Source organism: Aethalodelphis obliquidens, unplaced genomic scaffold (assembly GCF_003676395.1).
Source record: "Aethalodelphis obliquidens isolate GAN/ISIS:26980383/991018 unplaced genomic scaffold, ASM367639v1 scaffold20, whole genome shotgun sequence".
NCBI classification, from domain to species: domain Eukaryota; kingdom Metazoa; phylum Chordata; class Mammalia; order Artiodactyla; family Delphinidae; genus Aethalodelphis; species Aethalodelphis obliquidens.
In genome coordinates this window covers 19,526,644-19,551,162 of record NW_020837964.1, presented here as the reverse complement: position 1 = coordinate 19,551,162, position 24,519 = coordinate 19,526,644, and the positions used below count along the sequence as shown (strand labels likewise).

At 44.5% G+C, this 24,519-nt stretch overlaps 1 protein-coding gene across 1 annotated transcript in view; it reads right to left on the bottom strand.

Moving 5' to 3' along the window:
- CMTM4 (CKLF like MARVEL transmembrane domain containing 4) overlaps positions 1-23,389 on the bottom strand; it is a 67,788-nt gene extending 44,399 nt beyond the window's left edge. Inside the window, exon 1 of the mRNA XM_027119690.1 lies at positions 23,017-23,389. Coding sequence (XP_026975491.1) covers positions 23,017-23,202 — 186 coding nt within the window. The 5' untranslated portion in view covers positions 23,203-23,389. The remainder of the gene's footprint in view (positions 1-23,016) is intronic.
- Between the last annotated feature and the right edge of the window lie 1,130 nt (positions 23,390-24,519).

Below are 24,519 nucleotides of genomic sequence, written 5' to 3'. Positions count from 1 at the left end.
ATATATGAAGTACTTCTACAGCTCAACAACAAAAAAAACAAACAGGGCTTCCCTGGTGGCGCAGTGGTTGAGCCCGCCTGCCGATGCAGGGGACATGGGTTCGTGCCCCGGTCCGGGAAGATCCCACATGCCGCGGAGTGGCTGCGCCTGTGAGCCATGGCCGCTGAGCCTGCGTGTCCGGAGAGGCCACAACAGTGAGAGGCCCGCGTACCGCAAAAATAAATAAATAAATAAATAAATAAAATGCTTAAAACAGTAATTTTTACATTATGTATATTTTATCGCAATTTAAAAAAGAATACAGACGTACTGAACAATATCATCAACCACCTGTATCTAACTGATATTTATAAAACGCTTCACCTATCAAAAGGAGAGAACACATCCTTCACAAGTACACATGGAACATCACCAAGATAAATACTATCTTTGATGAGAAAACATACTTTTTTTTTTGGCCGCACCATGTGGCATGTGGGATCTCAACCAGGGATGGCACCCGTACCCCCTGCAATGGAACCAGAGTCTTAACCACTGTACAGCCAGGGAAGTCCTGAAAACATACTTTAATAAATTTAAAAGAAAATCACATAAAGTATGTGCTCTGATCATAATGGAACTAAACTAGAATTAATAATGGAAAGAAAATTGGAAAAATCTCCAATCTCTTGGCAATTAAACAACATGTTCTTAAATAACTGATGAGTTTAAAGGGCAAGTTTCAAGAGAAATTAGAAAATATTTTGAACTGAATGAAAATGAGAATACAACTTACGAAAAACTTGTGAGATATAGCTGAACCAGTACTCACTGGGAAAGTTATAACACTGAATGCTTACATTAGAAAAGAGCAGGGGCTTCCCTGGTGGCGCAGTGGTTGAGAACCTGCCTGCCAATGCAGGGGACACGGGCTCGAGCCCTGGTGTGGAAGGATCCCACATGCCGCGGAGCAACTAGGCCCGTGAGCCACAACTACTGAGCCTGCGCATCTGGAGCCTGTGCTCCACAACAAGAGAGGCCACGACAGTGAGAGGCCCGCGCACCGCGATGAAGAGTGGCCCCCGCTTGCCACAACTAGAGAAAGCCCTCGCACAGAAACGAAGACGCAACACAGCAAAAATTAATTAATTAATTAATAAACTCCTACCCCCAACATCTTAGGAAAAAAAAAAGAAAAAAGCAAAGATCTCAAATCAACAATCTAAATTTCCACCTTAAGAAACTAGAAAAAAAAGTAATCCTAAAATAAGTAGAAGAAAGGAAATAATAAAGAGCTAAAATCAATAAAATGGGAAAAAATAGAGAAATGTCAACGAAACAAAAAACTGGTTTAAAAAAAAAAAAAACTGGTTTACTTCTGTAGCCAGATGGCCACAGGAAAAAAAAGAAAAAAATTTACCAATTATCAGGAATAAGAAGATATACCAACAGACCCTCACAAACATTAAAAGGATAATAGAGAAATACTGCAAACAACTCTACACACATAAATTTGACAATGATATGGACCAATTTCTTGAAAGCCACAAACTACCAAAACTCACCCAAGAAGTAAAAGATAACTAAATCTATATTCCTCATGAACAAAGACACAAAAATCCTCAACAAAATACTAGGAAATCTAATCCAGTGATATTATGTAAAAAGAATAGTACCCCCACAATCATTGGGATTTATCCCAGGAACAAAAGGCTGCTTCAGTTTTCCAAAATCAGTAAATGTAATCCACCATAAAACACTTCATTATGTCAATGGATGCAGAAAAAAACATTTGACAAAATTCAACATTCATTCATGATAAATGTTGCCAGCAAACTAGGAAGGGAACTTCCTCAACCCAAGAAAAGGGCATCTACCAAAAATCTACAGCTAATATCATACTTTCTGAAGAAAATGAATACTTTCCCCCTAGGATGGGGAACAAAGCAATGACCTCTATTCTCATCACTGATATTCCACATCCCACTGGAAGTGCTAGCCAGTGCAAGAAAAACAGATAGAAGGCATACAGATCGGAAAGAAAGAACAGCTGTCCCTATTCATAGACAGCATGATTGTCTATGTAGTTCCACGGGAATCTATAAAAAAGCTCCAAGGACTAATGTGTGAGTTAGCCAGGTGGCAGGATCCCAGGTTAACATACAAAAATCTATTGTATTTCTGTATCCTAGCAATAAATCATCAAAAATAGAAATTTTAAAAATATATATCAGTTACAATAGATTTGAAAAGAATAAAACACTTACATATAAATCTAACAAAACAGGTACAGGACCTGCACAGTGAAAAGTACAAAATATTGAAGAAAGAAATAAAAAACCACCTAAATAGGTAGACAGACGTACCGTGTTCATGGACTGGAAGACTCAATACAGTTGCAATATCAATTCTCTACAAATCGATCTGTAGGTTTAACACAATCCCAAAATCCCAGCAAGATTTTTCTATAGACAGAAACAAGTTGATTGTAAAATTTATATGGAAAGTCAAAGGAATGATCAAAATTTTGAAGAACTAAGTTGAAGGATTCTTTCTACCTGATTTGAGAAGTACTATAAAGCTACAGTAGGGGACTTGCCTGGTGGCACAGTGGTTGACTCTGCACTCCCAGTGCAGGGGGCCCCAGGTTCAATCCCTGGTCAGAGAACTAGATCTCACATGCATGCCACAACTAAGAGTTCGCATGCCACAACTAAGGAGCCCACATGCTGTGACTAAGGGGCCCGCCTGCCACAACTAAGACCCAGCACAACCAAATAAATAAATAAATATTTTTTTTTAAAAAGCTACAGTAATCAAGACAGTATAACAGCCATAAAAGGATGGACACATAGATCTACGGAACACAACAGAGTCCAGAAACAGACATACACAAATATGGCCAACTGATTTTTGACAAAGGTGGAAAGGCAATTCAATAGAGAAAGGATAGCCTTTTCAACAGTGTTGGAACAACTAGATGTCAGCAACAAGCTAAATTTTCCAACTTGTATAAAAACGAACTAAATCTAGATCTAAATCAATATAAAACATGAAACTATAATTCTTAGAAGAAAACATGGAAAATTTTTCATGTCCTGAGATTAGTTCTTAGATATGACTCAAAGAGCAGAATCCATGAGAAAAAAAAAAGATAAACTGATTTTCGTCAAAACTAAAAACTTGTTCTGCAAGACATGGTTAAGAGAATGCAAAGACAAACCACAAAATGAGTTTAAAATATTTTCAAGTCATGTATCTGGCAAAGCTCTTATATCCAAAGTATATAAAGAATTCTTAAAACGCAACAGTAAAAAACAAACTGTCTAACAAAAAAACAGGCAAAAGACTCAAATTCTTCACCAAAGAGAATATACAGATAGCAAATAAGCGCAAAATGCTTACATCATTAGCCATTTAGGGAAATGCAAATTAAAACCACTATGAGATGCCACTGCACACCTATTACATTGGCTTTAAAAAAAAAAAAAAGAAGGGCTTCCCTGGTGGTGGCAGTGGTTAAGAATCCGCCTGCCAATGCAGGGGACATGAATTTGAGCCCTGGTCCGGGAAGATCCCACATGCCACAGAGCAACTAAGCCCGTGCACAACAACTACTGAAGCCCACGCGCCTAGAGCCCCTGCTCCGTAACAAGAGAAGCCACCGCAATGAGAAGCCCACGCACCGCAAGGAAGAATAGCCCCCGCTCATGGCAACTACAGAAAGCCCACGTGGAGCAACGAAGACCCAACGGAGCCAAAATTAAATAAATAAAATTTGTTTTAAAAAAAGATAACACCAAGTGCTATAGCCAGGATGCAGAGCAACTGGAACTCTCATATACTGATGGTAAAATGCAAAATAGTGCAGACACTCTGGAAAACTATTCAGCAGCTTCTTATACACTTAAACATACACTTACCAGGGACCTCCCTGGTGGTGCAGTGGTTAAGACTCTGCGCTCCCAATGCAGGGGGCCAGGTTCTATCCCTAGTCAGGGAACTAGATACCGCATGGCTCAACGAAAAGATCCCACGTGTTGCAATGAACATCCCACACACAGCAATGAAGATCCCACGTGCCGCAACTAAGACCCAGTTCAGCCAAACAAATAAATAAATAAATATTCAAAAAAATAAACAAACAGACACTTAACATATAATCCAGCAATTTCAGTCCTAGGTTTAACCCCAGTGAAATAAAAACCTATGTTCACACAAAAACTGTATATGAATGTTTATAGCAGCTCCATTCATAATCACTAAAAATTGGAAACAACCCCAAATGTCCTTCAACAGTAAACGATTATAAAGAAACTGTAGTACATACCTACAGTACACAGCAATAAAAAGGAATGAACTACTGATAAAACACAACATGAATGAATCTCAAATGCATCACCTTAAGTGAAAGACAAAACCAAAAGGTTGCATACTCTGTGATGCTCTGCAAAAGACACAACTATAGTGATGGGGAACAGATGAGTGGTTGTCAAAGGGTGGGTGTGACCACAAAGGAGAAGAATGAGGAAGTTTTGTGGGTTGATGAAACTGTTCTGTATCCTGATTGAGGTAGTGGTTATGTGAATGTATATCTGTGTTAAAACTCATAGACCTGAATGCCAAAAAAAGTCAGTTTTATTGTATTTCAATTTAAAAAATAGAACATGTGGAGACCACCAACATCCTTAGCATGTCCCCAACCTCTAGAGCTCAAATTTCTGCCAGTTTTCTTACGCTCTCGGAAAGAAAATGGTGTGAACTCCCTTATTAAATTTTTTTCTTGTTGGTTTAACTCAAAACCACAATGTGACGAATTTCAAATTAGCTTTTAAATGCTGTTTTTCCAGAATTCAAAATATAGAATAAAAGCCCTTCAATTTTGCCACTCAGTCATGAAACAAAACAAAAATAATCTAAAGAAAGAAACAGATCAATTTCCAAAACGGGAACCAAAACAACAGCAAGACTGAGTCTACTGGATGGGGCCGACCAGCTAGAGTCAAAAACATAATGAATCATAATGTTCAGACATTAGCTGTGCATTTAAGACTTGTGCACTCCGCAACAAGAGAAGCCACCGCAATGAGAAGCCCGTGCACCGCAACGAAGAGTAGCCCCCGCTCACCGCAACTAGAGAAAGCCAGTGTGCAGCAACGAAGACCCAACTCAGCCAAAAACAAATAAATAAATGAAATAAATTTTTTAAAAAAGATGTGCAGTTTTCTAAATATATACTATACTTCCATAAAAAGTCCTTAAAAGCAATAACATAAATCTACAGTTATAACTCCAAAAAAAAAAAAAACCCCACCACTCTGTGCCATACCCAAAAGCAAGTTATAGAACAGCATGTGCAATATCCCATGTTTACAAACATGCACACACAGCAAGGAAGTCTAAAACAACAGATACCTGTTAACAGAAGTTCTCCCTAGCTGATGAGAATACGGGTGATTTTTACTTCTTTCTTCATTTTTCTATAGTATTTTTTTTTTTTTAACCACAGAGACAAATACTTTTATAATCAGAAAAATTTTTTTCTCATTTTGGAAAATAGCATTCAAGTTAAAAATGTGATATTTATACTACAGATCAATCTATATATGACTTAGGCTGTGGGCTCCTTGACATAAAGGAGCTTTGTAAGCCTCATACAGTACCAGATTCCCAAAAGACATTTTACCAGATGTGTGTCTGGAGAAGGAAGAATAAAATATGCAAGGCTTCTCACGAGAAGTGGTAACTTCTCTGGCATCTCTGAATAAAAAGAGGGGAAGAAATCAGGCAAGCGGCAAAGGTAGGTCTGGATGGAGGGAGACCTGTCAGTGATGGCAAAGAGGCAGAATAGATCCTGACACGGAAGGAAGGCAGGGAAGCAGACGGAGAGGGAGACCAGGAAATCTGGAAGAGGTGTGAAGCAAAAGACCAGTGTGCTCACTAAAAATCAGAGAGCTAACTATTCCATCCCTCTCCCCTCCCCTGCCTTCCCACCCCTAAGAGAAGTGACCCCGAGGCTGTTCCTTGCACAGGGGTGCCATGCTCAGGACCCCAAGTGCCTAACGGGGGCGGGTCCCTGACCCAAGGGCAGCCAACCCACAGGATGGCGAAGCACCTCTAATTTGGCCTGGCTAGGAAAGCTCCACCCAAATAGAGACAGTGGTAATCAGGCCAATCAGACACTCTCTGGAATTCAACCGCAGTCAGCAAGTTAGCGTCAGAGAGAGCAGACAGACCTGGGATGAACATTTTAAATAATCTATCAGAATATACTTATAAGATGTACATCAGAAAACGTAACGCCTGCAACTTTGTCTAAGCGTTCTTTTACGACTCCTCTGACCTTTTAGGAGTTGCTTTTTGGTTTATACTGTCATTTACATAAAATACCTAAGTGCACACACTGCAGAGCCTGAAAATGCTGTCCTGCACTTTTGTGCTGCTACTTAACAGTGAAATGTGGTTTGTTCCATAGGGCCTCTTACTATGGCAATTCCTTACAACAGGAGATTGTGTTTCCCACTGCTAACAAGTTAGGCAGCAATGTTTTTAACATACTCCCCTTTGCAGTCTTTTCCTCAGCCAGTTTTCTCTTCTTGGAAGTAACCAAGCAGAAGGTTCACATTTTATTAAGAAAACTGCCTTCCTCTGCGTAGTTTTCAACCTCCACTCAGGTCCGTGTCCAGACTTGCTGATGGGATTCTTTCAGGTTAACAGCACCCAGTCCTTGGCTACCTGAGACAGACACCCTGCCACGTGCTGCCCTCCACAGTGGGGCATGGCCCCTGTGCCCCTCCAGCCAGTTCTCGTCCCCAAGTTCTCAAACCAAGGCAGTCAGTGCTCACAAGCCCCTGCCAGATAAGCCCAACGGACAGATCCCCGTCCCTAAGCAGGCCCAGCTGGCAGCGGATGAGGCACTTGGCTGGCCTCGGGCTAGAACGGGGCCAGCACAGAGCTGAGCAGAGCCCAATCCTCTTTCAGATGTGATGAGGTCACAGGCTGGGCTATGAAGAGAGGACATGGGCCCTCTGTGGCCCAGGAGCCATGGGCTGCCCTTAATCCAGCAGCTAGAAAGAAAAACTGAGTCCTGCTGAGTGAAGCACTGACTCGAGTCCAAGATTCATGAGGCCCAGCTGCTTGGCCCTTCCAGGGTTCCCTCCAAGGCCTGGTGTACCTGGTCCTGCAGTCAACCCAAAGCAACCCACGTGTCTCTCTGTTCCTGGCAACTCAGAGCTGACCGACACTGCAGGGATGGGCTCAGCCTTGGGAGCAGCCCACCCAGTCAGAGGCGCCTCAGTGCTCACACCCAGACAGGAGCTCCTGGGGCGGAAAGTGTGTCAGGATATCTGCCCCGGCCTCGACTACCCAAGCACACATCATCAGTTGTTTGACGGATGTTCTAACAATAATTTAGGTTCGGAGCGGGACCGAAAGTTTAATTTCAACAACGTGGGAGCTCGTGTTTAAATGAGTCAGAAAGTTAACTTTTTATCTGTGTTCATCCATTCGGTCATGCAGTACTGACTTCATCTTCATGCACACACCTCACAGAGGACCACACAAAAGGCCAGAAGGCCCTGCACATGCTTACCAATCTAAAAAAAATCTGTTTTAAATACCGTATCTGGAAAACAAAATTTAAAGTTCACATTTTTGTTTTATTTGGTCTTATTTTAAAAATGCACTCCCCTATCTAGCTTAATATCATGGCTAAGCCACGCCTCTAAAATAAGTTTCCCAATTAAATAATCAAGACAGAAGCTGCTTCACATGGCACCCGTGTGCCAGTTAGAAACATTCCAGTCTGGGTGGCAGCTTGGCTTGGCAAGAGGATAGCAAATTAAAAACAGCACCTGCTCTGGACTGATAAATTGGGACGCTGCCTAGTACCAGGGCATGTGCCTTGGCAAGCAGAGCATGCAGGCTGGATCTCAGCCTCCCTCACCCTCTTGGTTAGACCCACGGTGCAGTGCACAATCTGCCCAACTGTACAAAGTAGCCTTGGACAATAGAGATTTAGAGCAGGAGCTCAGGAACTTTCTTTGTTCCTCTATGACAATAATAATAATAATACGGCTAAACTAATCTTGCTAAATCCTCTACTTGGCCGGTCTCGATGATCTGATTGTCAAATATTAAGAAGTTTACAAACCGGTAGAATTTTAAAATATTGTTTTACTTTATTTTCATTTATATTGATCTGGTCTGAGACTCAATGATAGATTTCACAGTCCATTAAAAAAAAAAACAAAGGGACTTCCCTGGTGGTCCAGTGGTTAAGACTCCGAGCTCCCAATGCAGGGGGTCCGGGTTCAATCCCTGGTCGGGGAACTAAGATCCCACACGCTGCACGGCACAGCCAAAAAGAAAAAAACAAAAACAAAACTGCAGGTCTCCTACAGAACTCCATGGAGCTAAACACAGAGGAGACCCTTTACAAACTACTGGGCTCCCCCAGGCTTCCCTCAACCTGGCAATCCATCATTCTCTGTGGATTTCACTCATCTAACTAGCTTCGCAACCCCTAGGCCTGCAAAGTCTCAGACCAACAGCCGAAGCTTTCCCAAAGCGTCTAGTGAGGCAGGTGCAGTATCTCCCCAGCTGCCTCACCAAAACCACCTCTGAGCACAACGCCAGTTACATCCTCATCACCACCTTGGCCACCATGGCACATCTCGGGACCATGCAAACAGCCATGTGAATGAGCTCACCTGTGACAAGTGGGGGGTCTGTCTCCCTAGCTTCAGCTCCAAAACCATACTTGAAAGGAATACAGATCGATTTGCTGGCAAATTATCCTGATGTCAATTTATTATCAGAGAAATTAAGGAACTAAAAGGCAAATTCTATCTACCAATATCAGGCTTTTGTTACAATCCAAACTTTGAGGGCTCCCAAGTCCGCTGCCTGCCCCAGTACAGTCACTTGGGCCATTTGTCTGGGCTGAGTAAACACCTGAACTTTTTTATTTTTTTAATGTTTATTTATTTATTTACTTAGGCTGCGCCAGGTCTTAGTTTCGGCACGCGGGCTTCTTAGTTGCAGCATGCCTGCGGGATCTAGTTCCCCGACCAGGGATTGAACCTGGGCCCCCTGCTTTGGAAGCGCAGAGTCTTACCCGCTGGACCACCAGGGAGGTCCCAACACCTGCACTTTAAACAGAGTATCACAGGGGAATCCCCTGGCGATCCCAGTGGTTAGGACTCCCCGCTTTTACTGCCGAGGGCCTGGGGTTCAATCCCTGGTCGGGGAACCAAGATCCCCCAAGCCGTGGGGCGCGGCCAAAATAAATAAATAAACAGAGTATCACAGGCAAAGACGTGATTTATCATATACAGGCTTTCCTCAAACTACTATCCTAGAAAATGTCTGAGGATGTTAACTATTCATCTGTCTTCCCCGTAATCACATAAAGGGTAAGGAAGATTATCAGAATTCACAGAGCCATCCCACATCTGGCTTCACCGAAAGGAATCAAACTGTCACCCTAGAGCAGGAGCCAGTCACAGGGGAAAGAACGCCAGCCTGAGGCCCAGGTTCCAAGATGACCAACAAACTGGACAGCCATAGGTAAGTCACAACTTCTCTAGGGTCAGATTCCTCACGTGTGAAAGTGCCATAAACGTTAGCTTCAGTATCTCTTTGATGGAGAAATAAACAATGAAAAATAAAAACAAGGAATATAATAAACCTAACTGCCACCTCTTTACTCCCACTTGCCACGGTCCTTCCCGTCCCCAATCCTCACCTGGACTCCTCAGAGTCTCTTAGCAGGCTTTGGATCATCTCATCCTTCTCAAAGCCAGTCCTCACACCCTCTAACCCAGCGACAGCCAACAAAAACACGTGAGCCGTGTAAGTAATTTTAAATTTTCTAAGAGCCATATTTTAAAAAGTAAAAGGTAGAGTTCACTTTAATAGTAAATTTATTTATCCTAATATAGCCAAAATACCACCATTCCAACATGTAATTTTACATTCTGCTTTTTTCCTATTACCTCTTTGAACTCCAGCATGTTTTTTACACCTATGCACGCCTGAAAATTCATACTAGCCACACTGCTCAACAGCCACAGCTCTGACTGTTCCTCATCTCCTTCAGAAAATCCAAATTCATTAGCCTAACAAGTCAGGCCCAAACCGGGTCCCCCTCATCCCTCCCCTTCCATACCTCTGCCTGGTGAACCATACCTGGTACTTCCTTCCCACCCGTTTCCTGGGCTTGCCCTCAACTCCCAGGACCTGGTATACTCCTTCTCCACAGGACACACCACACCTCCTAGCCAAGCCCACTGTCCCCACCCCTATTACAGCACTTGGCTCCGGTGATCAGGAAGGTTGTGTACTTTCTCTGCCTCATACCAAACCCTCCTCCAAATGGACTGTGAACCCCTTGGAGGCAGGGACTTTTGTCCTATTTATGTATGTCTAACAGTATCTGGCCCAGCCTCGACGTTCACACACATATGAAGTAGAGATTTTTTTTTTTAAGGGGGAAAATACGTTAGAATTTTTACCAACATCTAGCTACTGACCTTGATCTAACTCTAAAGTTATCTAGCCAACTCTCAACCTGAAATTATACACATGTGTAGGGTTTGGACCAAAAATGGTTGAGAGAAAGTAGACAAGCTAAAGAAGCAACTACTGCTGGAAGAGCTGTTGCTCCTTGGGGTTTGTTTTTTTTCCACTGGCACAAAAAACTTTTAGCCTTAAACTGTTTTTCATAGCTGTGCTGGAATAAACGGGAAACCACAAAAATGAAGGCTTCCCTTGCACCAGTCATCAAATTGTAGTGGCAAGAAAGAAACCATTCAAAACTATCCACGTTTGATGAAACTCTGAACATTTTAAGTGTTTATTAACCCATTTAATTCCCAAATTTAACCAATCATTTGAAATGTTCAGAGACAAAATTCTGGATTCCAGTATTTCCTACAGACCTCTCCAATCTTCACTGGAGATGAAGGCCTCCCTTCTCAGGCCTCACAGAACGGCTGTTCTTTTATTTTCATCAGAGAGGTCCATAAAAACAAGCACAAGGACCCTCAGCCTCAATCCCAGTTGTGATTTCTTTACACACGTTAAGTGTCTGCTCTAAGGATTCTCAAAATACTGACGTGGCAGATCCTCAGTGACCCTCTCCCCCAACATGTTAATCAGAAAGCAGACAACTTTAGTAATAATTACAGAACCCCTGGTTTTCATTTTATACGTTCCTAAGCAAAAAGCTTGGCAAAGCCTCTTATGGTTTCCCCTCTTACAAAAATCTGTCTCCTAAGCAAAAGCTTCTGTTTCCTAGTAGCACTAGATACACTTAAAACTCACGGTTAAAAAAAGAAAAAAATCATTACAATGGCATTTTATTTCCATACTTTCTCCCCAATATTTTCCACTTACAACAGAGTCCAGAAGCTTATTTGCTTATAAATATATAAATGTTATTGTTCCCTTGTAGATCCCATGTTTTCAAATAATTTGACCTTACAAACTATGTTAAATAATACATGAACTGTTATTTTTTTTCTTTCTCCTGTGAAACAGATATGTGTATTCACCTGTTCATTCGGTGCCTCACTATGGGCCAGGCACTGTTTTAGACACTGAGGATACCTCAGGGAACTCAAAACACAAAGCCTCTGCTCTCGTGGAGTTGGTATTCTAGTTGGGTGGTAAATGCTGAGAAGAAAAGTAAAGCAGGGTGAGGGGGATAAAGAGCAGGGATGGGGGAGTGTCCTACTTTTGGCAGGTGGTCGGGGAAGGTCTCTGGAGCAGAAGAGAAGGACAGCAGTTCTGAAGAACAGGGCCAAGTGGGCATTTCTGGGAAGGGGTGGAGGGGATGGAAGAATAAACCTCAGATGCAAAGACTCTAAGGCAGGAGTATGTTACTCAAAAAGTTAATCAAAGCTTCTGGTCAAGTGAAATAAATAATCAGTACCTTAAAACCCCAGTCAAAAAAGAAACTGGGCTTACTCTGTTTAATGCAGTTTATATTAGACTTTCTGAAACACAGTTGGTACCCAGCCCCTCAGTCTGATTCTCAACCCCCACTTCTAAATTAATAAACTCAGGGCTCCCAGGGGACCCCCCCCACACCCTGAAAACCAGTGGCAGACCCCCCCATTCTATGTGAGGACACAAGGCCACACACGAGAGGTGCTGAGAGGAGGGCTGGGCGCCACCCCTGCCTTTAAGTGAGAATTTTTCACACAAAAATCCCCCCCATCAAGAAGTTAAACCGCTTCAAAATAAGATAGTTTCCAAATGCTAAAAAGGCAAGATCTTCTCCCGAAGGAGGTGTCACTTTCTGACCTCCGTACCCTTCTACTCATCTGTCCCCTCTTCAGCCAGCTGCAGGCCTGTTCCCAGCTCTGGACCACTTTGAACTGAGCCTTTGAAAGTTTAAACTGGCTCTTCGCCACCAGACAAGATGCTGAGGCCATCCCCTCGTCCGGAGGTGCCCTGCTCTCTTACTCTCTGCCTTTCCTCCTCCTTCTAGACTCTCTGAAGTCTCACCCTGCTAATGAATCCAAATCCCAGTTCATCTCGCCCTGCCTTTTACCTCTCTTGCACACACAGGAATCATCTTATTTTCCAAACAAAAACCTCAGGACTCACTGTCAATATATGGTACTTGCTGCTCTAATTTCAATGCTTGGAATATTTCATAATTTAAAAGTACAGTAATTTTTTAAAACGTAGGATGTACTTATATATGGTCTGAGACAGCACAGAAAATTGAGACTGGGGAAATTTAGGCTCTATGAGTACAGTTACAGGCCTTTGACTATTGCGCTATGCTCTAACAAACAACTTTATTTTCCAAAGAAATACGACATCACCCTACAAAAGGATTCGGAGCTACTTCCAGGAATGAGGATAAAGAGGCAGTGAGTGATAGCTGTGGGTTGAAGGCCAGACTGCTGCTATTTCCAGGTCATTTCAACAGCTCAGGGAGCTAAATGGACCATCATGGAAAATAATCAGCTTTGGCAGCCATACAGACCTCAGCCCTTAATGGGGTGGATCACATATGTGCTGCATCTCAGGTAAATCCAGCACTACCTCTAGGCTGGAAACATGCCTCTCTCCAGCATGCAGGTAAGCATCCATTCATTCTACCAGAAGGGAGAAGCATCATGGATTTGGCAGGGCATGTACACTGCCCTTGCCCCCTCTAAGCATCCTATTAAGTGCCATGACCTGGGAAAGGCTCTTAGTACTTTGTAATTAAGAAAAAAGGTCATCAGGGACTTCCCTGGTGGTCGAGTGGTTAAGAATCCGCCTTCCAATGCAGGGGACACAGGTTCGATCCCTGGCTGGGGAACTAAGATCCCTCGTGCCACAGGGCAACGAAGCCCCGTGCGCCGCAACAAAAGATCCCGCAGGCCGCAACTAAGATCCGACGCAGCCAAATAAATAAATATTTCTTAAAAAGAAAGAAAAGACAGGGCTTCCCTGGTGGCGCAGTGGTTGAGAGTCCGCCTGCCGATTCAGGGGACACGTGTTCGTGCCCCCGTCCGGGAAGATCCCGCATGCCACAGAGCGGCTGGGCCCCTGAGCCATGACCGCTGAGCCTGCGCGTCCGGAGCCTGTGCTCCGCAACGGAGAGGCCACAACAGTGAGAGGCCCGCGTACCGCAAAAAAAAAAAAAAAAAAAAGAAAGAAAGAAAAGATAAAAGGTCATCACAATGATCATTTTGAGGTGTACAGAAATATCAAATCGCTATGCTGTATAACAGGAACTAACGTAGTGTTGTAGGTCAATTATACTTCAACATCAAACTCATAGAAAAAGAGATCAGAATTGTGGTTACCAGAGGCGGCACGCAGGGGAGAGGGGGATGGATGAGGGTGGTCACAAGGTACAAACTTCCAGGTACAAGATAAAGAAGTACTAGGGATGTGATGCACAACATGGTGCGTATAATAAACACTGCTGCTGTTATATATGAAAGTTAAGCGAGTAAATCCTAAGAATTATTCTCATCACAAGGAAAAAAAGTTTTTTTTCTATTTCTTTAATTTTGTAACTATCTGAGATGGTGGATGTTCACTAAACTTATAGTGGTAATCATTTCATGATGTATGTAAGTCAAATCATTATGCTGCACACCTTAAACTTATACAGTGTCTATGTCAAATATATCTCAATAAAACTGGAAGAGAAAAAATAAATTTTTTTAAAAAAGAAAGAAAGAACCAAGGTTTCCAGGGCTATCAAGAAAGAAAAAAATTTTTTTTTTAATTTTGGCTGCACCAGGTCTTATGGTATGCAGGATCTTTTAGCTGCTGCATGTGAACTCTTAGTTGCGGCATGTGGGATCTAGTTCCCTGACCAAGGATTGAACCCAGGTCCCCTGAATTGGGGGCATGGAGTCTTAGCCACTGGACCACCAGGGAAGTCCCAAGAAAAAATTAATTTGGCCCTATGACCCAGGAGGAGTCCTGAAGGTCTTACTGAACTCAGCATTTCCCAGTGGTAAGTTCTTGTGGGTAAGCACACTGTTAACTTGGGATAAAGTGAGACCTTTACGTATGTTGTAGGACCAAGTCCATATATTTTTTTTAATGTTCAGAAATGTAATGATATTGCCCTTTGATCTAGTAATAGCACTCCCTGAAATTTAACAAAAAATAGTCACAATCCAAAAGAAGAATGAAGGACATTTACTGAAGGATCCTTCCTAATAGCAAAATATTGGAAACCATGATCAGGGGATCTTATGCAGCCTTTGGAAGGGAAAAATTCCAAAGTGGTTTTCATTTGACTAAGATTTTTTCCCTAATTTCCTTCAATGTTACAATGTTTTTTTAATTGAGATATAACTGGAATATAACATTACATTAGTTTCAGGTGTACAACATAATGATTCAGTATTTCTATATATCAATATTTGTATCAATAATGATATACACATTATCACAATAAGTCTTATTTAACATGCGTCACCATATATAGTTTAAAAAAATTTTTTTCTTGTGATGAGAGCTTATCAGATCTATTCTCTTAGCAACTTTCAATTACAACTGCAATACAGTATTATTAACTATAGTAGCCAGCCCTATAGGGTAGATTCCTTTCAAATGGGAGAAATTTTTTCATTAGCATCAACAAATTTATTAAGCACCCACAATTGTGCAGAAGGTTTCTTTTTAAAAAAAAAAAAAACAGGAAAATAGATTGAAAAAACTTTTAAGCTTCAAGTTTCTTCAAGATGTCTGTACTGTATTATCTAAATCATTCTCCCTAAAAGAGCCTCCAAATTAAAAGTAAGAAAGTAATAAAAGGTTAACTAAAGATTATGATTGGTATAATAGCTTTAAGGCTAACCTATACTAAGGTAGAGCTAGTAACAGCTGATGCTTTGGGAATTTTTGAATAGAAGATATCTGCATGTGGTATACCATTCAAATACAGTGAAAAATAAATCTCCCTTCCACCCTGACCCTTGGTCACCCAGTTTCCCAATTTGTACCATTCCAGAGATATTCGATAGTGGTAACAGGTTGGTGTGACTTCCATGTGAGAGACACTTTGCTAAGGACTTTGTATGGAAGGCTCACAGGTGCCAGTAACACTCTCATCAGCCCTGATTTACAAATAAGGAGACCTGCTTGTGTCCTGAAGTGAACAAGCAACTGGCCAAAAGTCTCATGGTGATAAGAGACATAAAGTCCATACTCTCAGAGCCCCTCCCCATCCCAGCCCCCAACACACACACACACACACCCCCCTAAACTCCATGTTCTATCTTCATGTTGTGTTGTTCCCTCTGCCCTCAAAACCAATCCTTCATCATCCCTCTGCCTGGCTAACCTGACTTTCCATATCAATTTTAGAATCAGCTTCTCTATCTAAAAAAGTCTTGCTGGGATTTTGGGATAGTGTTAAACCTACAGATCAATCTGTGGAGAAGCGATACATATTTTTTTAATTTATTTTTTTAAAGCTTTTATATATTTTTTTTAATTTATTTTTGGCTGCATTGGGTCTTCGTTGCTGCATGCGGGCTTTCTCTAGTCGCGGTGAGCGGGGGCTACTCTTCGTTGCGGTGTGCGGGCTTCTCACTGTGGTGGCTTCTCTTGTTGCGGAGCACAGGCTCTAGGCGCATGGGCTCAGTAGTTGCAGCACGCAGGCTCAGTAGTTGTGGCTCGCGGGCTCTAGAGCACAGGCTCGGTAGTTGTGGCGCAGCATGTGGGATTTTTCCCGACCAGGGTCAAACGCATGTCCCCTGCATTGGTAGGTGGATTCTCAACCACTGCGCCACCAGGGAAGCCCAAGAAGTGATATTTTAATAACTATATTGAATCTTCCAATCCATGAGCACAGTATGTCTGCCCACTTATTTCAGTGGTCTTTGATTTCCTTCTTCGGTGTTTTGTAGTTTTCAGCATGTAGATCCTGTACATGTTTTGTTAGATTTAGCCCTAAGTATTTCATTCTTTTTAGAGCTATCATAACTGATATGGGTTGCTTTTTTTTTTTCAATTTCAGTTTCCAATGACTGATTGCTAGGATATAAAAATATGATTGATTTTTGTGTGTTGACCTTGTATGCTACCACCTTGCTGACTCACACATTAGTCCTAGGAGCTTTTTTATAGATTTCCATGGGATTGTCTACATAGACAATCATGCCATCTGCAAATAGGGAGTTTTTCTTTCTTTCCAGTCTGAATGCCTTCTATTTATTTTTCTTGCACTGGCTAGCACTTCCAGTAGGATGTGGAAGACAGAAGAGACATGTGGTGAGAACAGACATCATTGCCTTGCTCCCCATCTTAAGGGGAAAGTATTTTCACCACTAAGTATGTTAGCTGTAGATTTCTGGCAGATGCCCTTTTCCAGGTTGAGGCAGTTCCCTTATCTTACTAGTCTCCTTGGCCACATTTATCGTGAATGAATGTTGAATTCTGTCAAAAGTTCTTTTCTGCATCCCCTGACATAATCAAGTGCTTTTTGTGCTTTAAACTGTTAGTATGGCGGATTATATCTCCTGATTTTGGAAAACTGAACCAGCCTTTTCTTCCTGGGATAAGTCACAATGATTGTCCTGTACTATTCTTTTTACATAACATTGCTGGATTCGATTTCCTAGATTTCCTAGTAGTTCGTTGAGGATTTTTGTGCCTTTGTTCATGAGGATGATGTTCATGAGGATGAGGTCTGAAGCTTTCTTTTCTTGAACCATCTTTGTCTGGTTTTATAAAACAGATGTGTACTAGACACTTTCATGAGGTCTTGGATGATAATTTTACTATTTTTAATCATCATAAAAACTTAAGAGTGGTTTTAATCTTTGCTTAAATTCTGCTAGAATTTATTTGACTTCAAGTTTTTGACCAGGAAGACAACTCCCAAAGATAACAAACTGCCCAAAGGAAAATGGGACTGTTTTATAAGGAGCCACCTTAAGGTAGAAGTGAGAATCCAATGCAGTGAAACTACTTCACTGGCCATTCTGTGCACGCCCCTGCCCTGCTTCTGTATAGCCCAAGAAAGCCAGAAAGGTGAGGGAAGTGCTCACCAGCATGCGATGAAAAACTGACAGTTTCCATCAAATAAAAGATACTTATCACCCAACCCTGAAATGCAAACGCTCACATCTGTCTTTGAGTTACCTAAGAAAGCACCTGTCAAACATTAACCATTTAGTTCTTACAATTCCTAAAATGCTCAGTCATTACCACTCACATTCTACTACGGAGGAAGCCAAGAAACAATGGGGTTAAGAGATTTCAAGGAGATCAGCAGAGCTAAAATTTGAATTTAAACATCACCTATTACCCAACTTTGTTTAAAAAATAGTCCTAGGGCTTCCCTGGTGGCGCAGTGGTTGAGAGTCCACCTGACGATGCAGAGGACGCGGGTTTGTGCCCCGGTCTGGGAAGATCCCACATGCCGCAGAGCGGTCTGGGAAGATCCCACATGCCGCAGAGCGGCTGGGCCCATGAGCCATGGCCTCTGAGCCTGCGTCCGGAACCTGTGCTCTGCAATGGGAGAGGCCACACAAAAAAAAAAAAAAAAAAAAGTCCTAAACAAATGCAATGCAATGTCAGAAGGTCAATCAGTCGTGGGAGGGGCTCAAGAAAGGGATCCAGGGACTTCCCTGGTGGTCCAGTGGTTAAGACTCTGAACTCCCACTGCAGGGGACTCAGGTTCGATCCCTGGTCAGGGATCTAAGATCCCACATGCCACGGGGCGCGGCCAAAAAATAAAATAAAATAAATGTAAACAAAAAAGAAAAAAAAAGAAAGGGATCAGAAGCAAAAGAGCTCCTTGAGAGGTGTTTTTGGATCTTGAAAGCTGATTCTGCTCTTGGCTCTTTTGAGAAGGCCTATCCCCTCAAGGCAGAAAGTGGCAGGTCTGCTGGGTGAGGAACAGGAACTGCACACCTAGGGACAGCGCAATGGCCACTGAGAAATCAAAACCCTTGTTAAGTGTATCACTTCAGCACGTAAAAGTCACCCAAAAAGTCACCAGGCTGACCAAAGACCTCAGAAATGTCCTTGGAGTCAAGGTCTCCTCTGCTCTGTGGAACAACTCAAAATGATGTGTTCAGGAGGCAGGAAAGAGCACACCACCTGGATTCAAATCCCAGCTCCACCAACCACTAGCCACGTGACCTTAAACGAGTCATGACCTCGGTGCCTCTAACTTTCTCAACCATAAAATAAAGGTGATAACAGTAGAGTAAGCACTCATTAATGATGCCTGCTGTTGTGATTCAGAAAGTTGTCCCATCTAGGTCCTGTCCTCTTCTGACACTGTCCTAACATCATGGTATAAGCGATAGTACGCCCCACCCCAATCCCAAGAGCAAAATTCTTCTTTCAACCAAGTGCTTTGGAAAAAAAATCAAAACCAAACAATAAACAAAAGGCCCCTGGGCTTCCCTGGTGGCGCAGTGGTTGGGAGTCCGCCTGCCGATGCAGGGGACGCGGGTTCGCGCCCCAGTCCAGGAGGATCCCACATGCCGCGTAGTGGCTGGGCCCGTGAGCCATGGCTGCTGGGCCTGCGCTGCGCAACGGGAGAGGCCACAGCAGTGAGAGGCCCGCGTACCGCAAAAAAAAAAAAAAAAAAGGCCCACATTAACTATTTCATTAAATGATGTCTGAGAGATAAAAACCAATAAGCGCTCACAGAATCCACATTCAAAAGAAAGAAGAAGGTATTTAAATCAATAGCTTAAACCAACTCTTTTCCTACAAAAAGTACATTTATATTGTTTGAAATAACCACAGGAGATACTCTCCCCAACTAAGAAATAGGTATGAGTTTCTTTTCTTTTTTTTGCGGTACGCGGGCCTCTCACTGTTGTGGCCTCTCCCGTTGCAGAGCACAGGCTCCGGACGCGCAGGCTCAGCGGCCATGGCTCACGGGCCCAGCCGCTCCGTGGCACGCGGGACCCTCCCGGACCGGGGCACAAACCCGTGTTCCCTGAATCGGCAGGCGGACTCTCAACCACTGCGCCACCAGAGAAGCCCCGAGTTTCATTTTTAAAACATATAATCTAGGACTTCCCTGGTGGCACAGTGGTTAAGAATCCGCCTGCCAATGCAGGGGACACGGGTTCGAGCCCACATGCCTCGGGGCAACTAAGGCTGTGCGCCACAACTACTGAGCCAGCGCCCTAGAGACCGCGAGCCACAACTACTGAAGCCCATGCGCCTAGAGCCCATGCTCGGCAACAAGAGAAGCCCCCACAGTGAGAAGCCCGTGCACCTCAACAAAGAGTAGCCCCCGCTCGCCACAACTAGAGAAAGGCCATGCGCAGCAACGAAGACCCAATGCAGCCAAAAATAAATTGATTTTTAAAAAGATATAATCTATGAAAATGCATTGATTAATTTCCATAATATTTCAGATTAGTTTTACTATCAAATAGCATTCCATTTAAAATATCGATTTAACTTTTAAATCACTAGGAAGTAAACTGTCTTTAATTCAAATATATATAATTATAAAATTATAATTATAAAATATATAATTATAATTTGGGGGTGGCATTTTCACCAAGTTTCTTTAAAGGCAGGAAGTATTAGTTAGCAACAGTGACAACTGACGTTTTATTACACACTAACTAAGCGCCTAATAAACTAGGTGCTAATTTCTACATACTACCTCATTCTCTTAATCCTTTTTGAGAGATATAGGCTCATTTTACAGAAAAACCTCAGCTTTGAGGTTGACTATTTACGGTTCTGATAGACAACTGATTGCTAGTACTGTGTAAGGTTTTAACACTAAAATGATACAGAAAGGTAAGTCTCAAACTTTAATGTGCACGAGAATCTCCCGGAGAATCTTGCTAAACTGCAGATTATGATTCAGAAAGTCTGGGGTTAGGCCTCTGATTCTGCATTTCTAATAAGCTCTCAGGTGCTGGCAATGCAGCTGACCACACTTGGAGCAAGGACCTGCAGGTGGCAATAGGCCACAAACCACAAAAAATGTCTCTAAAACCTGAAACGAAAAAAAGTCAAATTTTTTCTCAAAAACTTATATTAGAATTAGAACTTATATTAGACATATTTCTTGATGGGATTCTGAGCTTTGTAACATCTTAGAAATATCTTCAGGGACTTCCCTGGCGGTGCAGTGGACAGGACTCCATGCTTCCGAGGCAAGGGGCACAGGTTTGATCCCTGGTCGGAGAACTAAGATGCCCCACGGCATGGCCAAAAACAAAAAGAAATATCTTCATAACGACTCTTGTCTTCTTTTCCAGTTTAAGTTGAGAGTCCACTATCTTGAAGTTTTGTGGTGGTTCTTCCCCCTAAAAACCCTGATTTTTTTTTTTAACAAGGCTGAAAAGCTAAATGCATGGAACTGTTTCACGTTGCCATACCCTTCAAGCAGGTCCCCATCCTTCACTCACCCACACATAACATAACCTCTCGCTGTTTAAATTCTAGAGATTAGACAAAAGACAAGAGTTAGGCGAGATTTTAGGGGCTGGGCCCCAAAGTTCTTCCAGATGAAAAGTAAAGCTCTACAAAAAAAAAAAAAAAAAAAAAAACAGCACCTTACGAAAAGGCAGTGATAAATACCACTGGCTTCCATTTCTGGCTTTAGGTGACAAAATTCCAACAATTAGGTGATATCTAACATTTTATATAAACTACTGGATTTCATTCTTTTATCAGATCTTTTGAATGGCAAGCTCTATGTACTTTCAAAAGTCCAGAGTAAACAAAACAAGGTACTTAACAAGGCCCTAAATTCCACCTGGGCCCAGGTTGCCTCCCATCCTGCTCTTTAATTCACTTCTGATTATCAGTGCTGTACTCAAACATCAGCTAGCTGCCTCTTTTTAAAGGCAGTTATACACCTCCCCCACTCCTCCATTCACTTTGCTAACAACAATGCCTAACTACAGAACAAATATATCTCTTGGAACATTCCACTTTACCAGATAAGGTCAGTTTAAAATTCTAGAGAGGAATAACCTGCTCCGTTTGTCTTTCCTGAGAGCCCTTCAAAAACACCCTCCTGCAATCAGCAGAACAAGCCTTTCACCCGAGCGAGAGAGCGAGAACAGTCTATGATTCTGCAATTTACAAACACTGAGACCTTTATTTAAAGGATATCCACACATTAAATGATTCCCAAGGAACCTTTATCTATGTACTCAAGTAAGCACAAGAAGACCAATGCTTGGAAGAAACAAAATGCACATACATTGCACCTCTGTGCAAATGGCTTCTCTAGATGAGAAGTCGCTGCCAGGCCTCAGAGAAAGGCCTACCTGTGTCAGGGGATATAGGGACAGTTTTTTCCGAACTGGAGTATGCTCTATCCACAGCAGAGCTAAGTAACAAACCAAAGAGGCCTGTTAGAAAACCACAAAAGAGGGGCAGAGGGGACAGGCCCCTGCCCTGAACACCCTGAAAGCTAAAAATAAGAATTCTGAGAAATGAGCTCTACCATAGACAAGCCCAAAAGAAAGTTCTCTGTTTCTGTTACCTCCAAACCTGGCTGCCCTCCCATAGTGATTTAACTCTGGGTACCAACTGGGCAATGCCAGCCACCGTGCTGGGGCGGAGGATTCAGGGATGCCGGTTCTACCTTCTGGGCTAATTAGAAGGAATCAAAACCTCTGCAGCAGGGACTTCCTTGGTGGCCAGTGGTTAAGAATCCGCCTGCCAATGCAGGGGACACTGGTTCGAGCCCTGGTCCAGTAAGATCCCACATGCCGTAGAGCAACTAAGCCCGTGCACCACAACTACTGAGCCTGCACTCTAGAGCCCGGGAGCCACAACTATCGAGCCCACGTGCCACAACTACTGAAGCCCGAGTGCCTGGAGCCCGTGCTCCGCAACAAGAGAAGCCACCGCAATGAGAAGCCCGTGAAACGCAACAAAGAGTAGCTCCCACTCACTGCAACTACAGAAAGCCCCCGTGCAGCAACGAAGACCCAATGCTGCCATAAATAAATAAATAACAAAAAACAAACAAAACCTCTGCAGCATAAACTGGAGACTCTGGGCAGATCTGGGCTCCCCCAATGCATCTGGACTACATGCCTCCATTCAACATTTATTTGAGCGTCTACCATATGCCCAGCACTGTGCTGGGCGCCGGGGAAGAAACCGAGCCACAGTCCCCAGTGGTGGAAGCCGAGACAAACGAGGACCATCCGGAGGAGTGGAGGATGTGCGGGCCCCGAACACCTAACACAAGTTGCTATGACCAGCAGTACCCAGGGGACAGCATGACCGCGGCCGGGTTTCGCTCACCACCAAACCCAACAGTGAAAGAGGCTCGCGACAGCGAAGGCTGGAGTAGACAGAAAGGCCCGGGGGCAGGTGTTCAGGTAGAAGGCGCACACCTGAGGCGGCAGGGTCCCCAGGGGAGGCGGGAGGGCGGCACGGGGGCCCAGCGAAGGAGAGGGAGCGCAAGGACTGGGGCCATGGGAAGCGAGTGCGCGGTGGAGGCCGGCCGGGCCTGCGCCCCCTGAAGCGGGAGCAGGGAGGGAAGGCGCGCGGCTAGGCCGCCCGCCGGCACCTGGGGCCCCGCCCGGCACCTACCACTTGGGCGACCTTGAGGCAGCCAAACGCGCCGCGCAGGTAGTCCGGGTCGCAGCGCAGGCCAGCCAGCCCGCGGCGCTGGCTCACCGGCTCGGTGGTGGGCTGGTACGGACTGCTGGCGCCCGAGATCATGGAGGTGCTCGAGGCCTCGCCCTCGAAGCCGTCCAGCTCCTCGCCGCTCCGCATGCTCCCGCCCGGCCCGGGCCGCCTTGCGCGGCTGGCCTCAGGCGTCCGGAGCTAGCGGGCTCAGCGGGGCCGCCGCATCGCCGCCGCCGCCGCCGACGACTAACTGCCCGCACCGCCGGCGCCGCCGCCTCTGCGCCCGCCGCCCGGCTGCGGCCGCGGCTCGGTCCGCTCGGGCTCGGCTCCCGCCGCCTCGGCAGCGGAAAGGGAGGGAGGCGGGAGCTGGCGGAGAGGGAAGGAGGCGGGAGCCGGCGCGGCCAGCCGGGAGGGGGCGGAGCGAGTGCCCGCCCGCCGGCCGCTCGGCGGCGCTCCGCGGCTCCCGCGGGTGGAGGTGGCAGCCCGCGCTGCGGGGCCTCGGGAGGGCGGGGCGGAGCGGGGCGGGGCGCCAGGGCCTCTGGCTCCGCCCTCACCTGAGTACGCGCGGGGGTCGGGGCCGCGGCTGCGCGCCAGGCGATCGTAGCGTGGGAGGGCGAAGGTCGGGGAAAGAGGGGTAGTGGGGAGCAGGGAAAATGGGGGTTGACGGAGGGTCGAGGTGGACCTAGGGGGCACGGAGCTGCTTTCCCAGAGCGCTGCCTCCGTTTCTTCCCTGGAGGAAGTGGGGTCTTCTTCAGGTAGGCCAGGGGACTTATCGGTGAAGACCAAGGTGTGCTGTGCGACCCCCGTGCTGGAAACAGTACGGGGCCCAGGGTGGGCCTGACTTGGACTGTTTGACAAGAGGGGGCTAAGTGTCTGGGCTCCCACACTGGGCAACAAACCAGTACTGAAGTCAGGGACTGAACGGGACAGGGGTGAGAAGTCGGGGTGAGTGAGGTCGCTTAGTACTGGGTCTGTAAGACAGACAGGCGGCAGTATTTGTGAATAACTCCCAATGTACGCTCTGGATCCACCGGCCTGACGGAGAATGGGAGCTAGCCCACAGGAGACCCTCGGTGACTAACATTAGTTTCCTCTCTTAGCTGAAAAGGTTTTGCAATCTCTGCCTAATCACCAAGGCAGGTTAAGCACAGATTTTTGCACTGAAGGGCATTAATTAGGGACCAATTTGCAATTCAAGTGTAAAGGATAGTTTTAAGCTTAAGTAAAACACCGACTTTCTAAGAATTGTCCCTTTGGTATTGAACCCTCCCACACCACAAATATCTAGAGCTTACCATGCTTTAGACACTGAGGAAGGCACTTGAAACTGTTATTCCCATTTTACAGAAGACCAGACTAAGGTTTCAGACTGGTAGTCCCAGGCCACACAATTGGTGAGCAGAGCCCACTCACTTCCAAATTTTTTCACTACACAGTGTTGCCTAGTATATAATTCAGATGGGC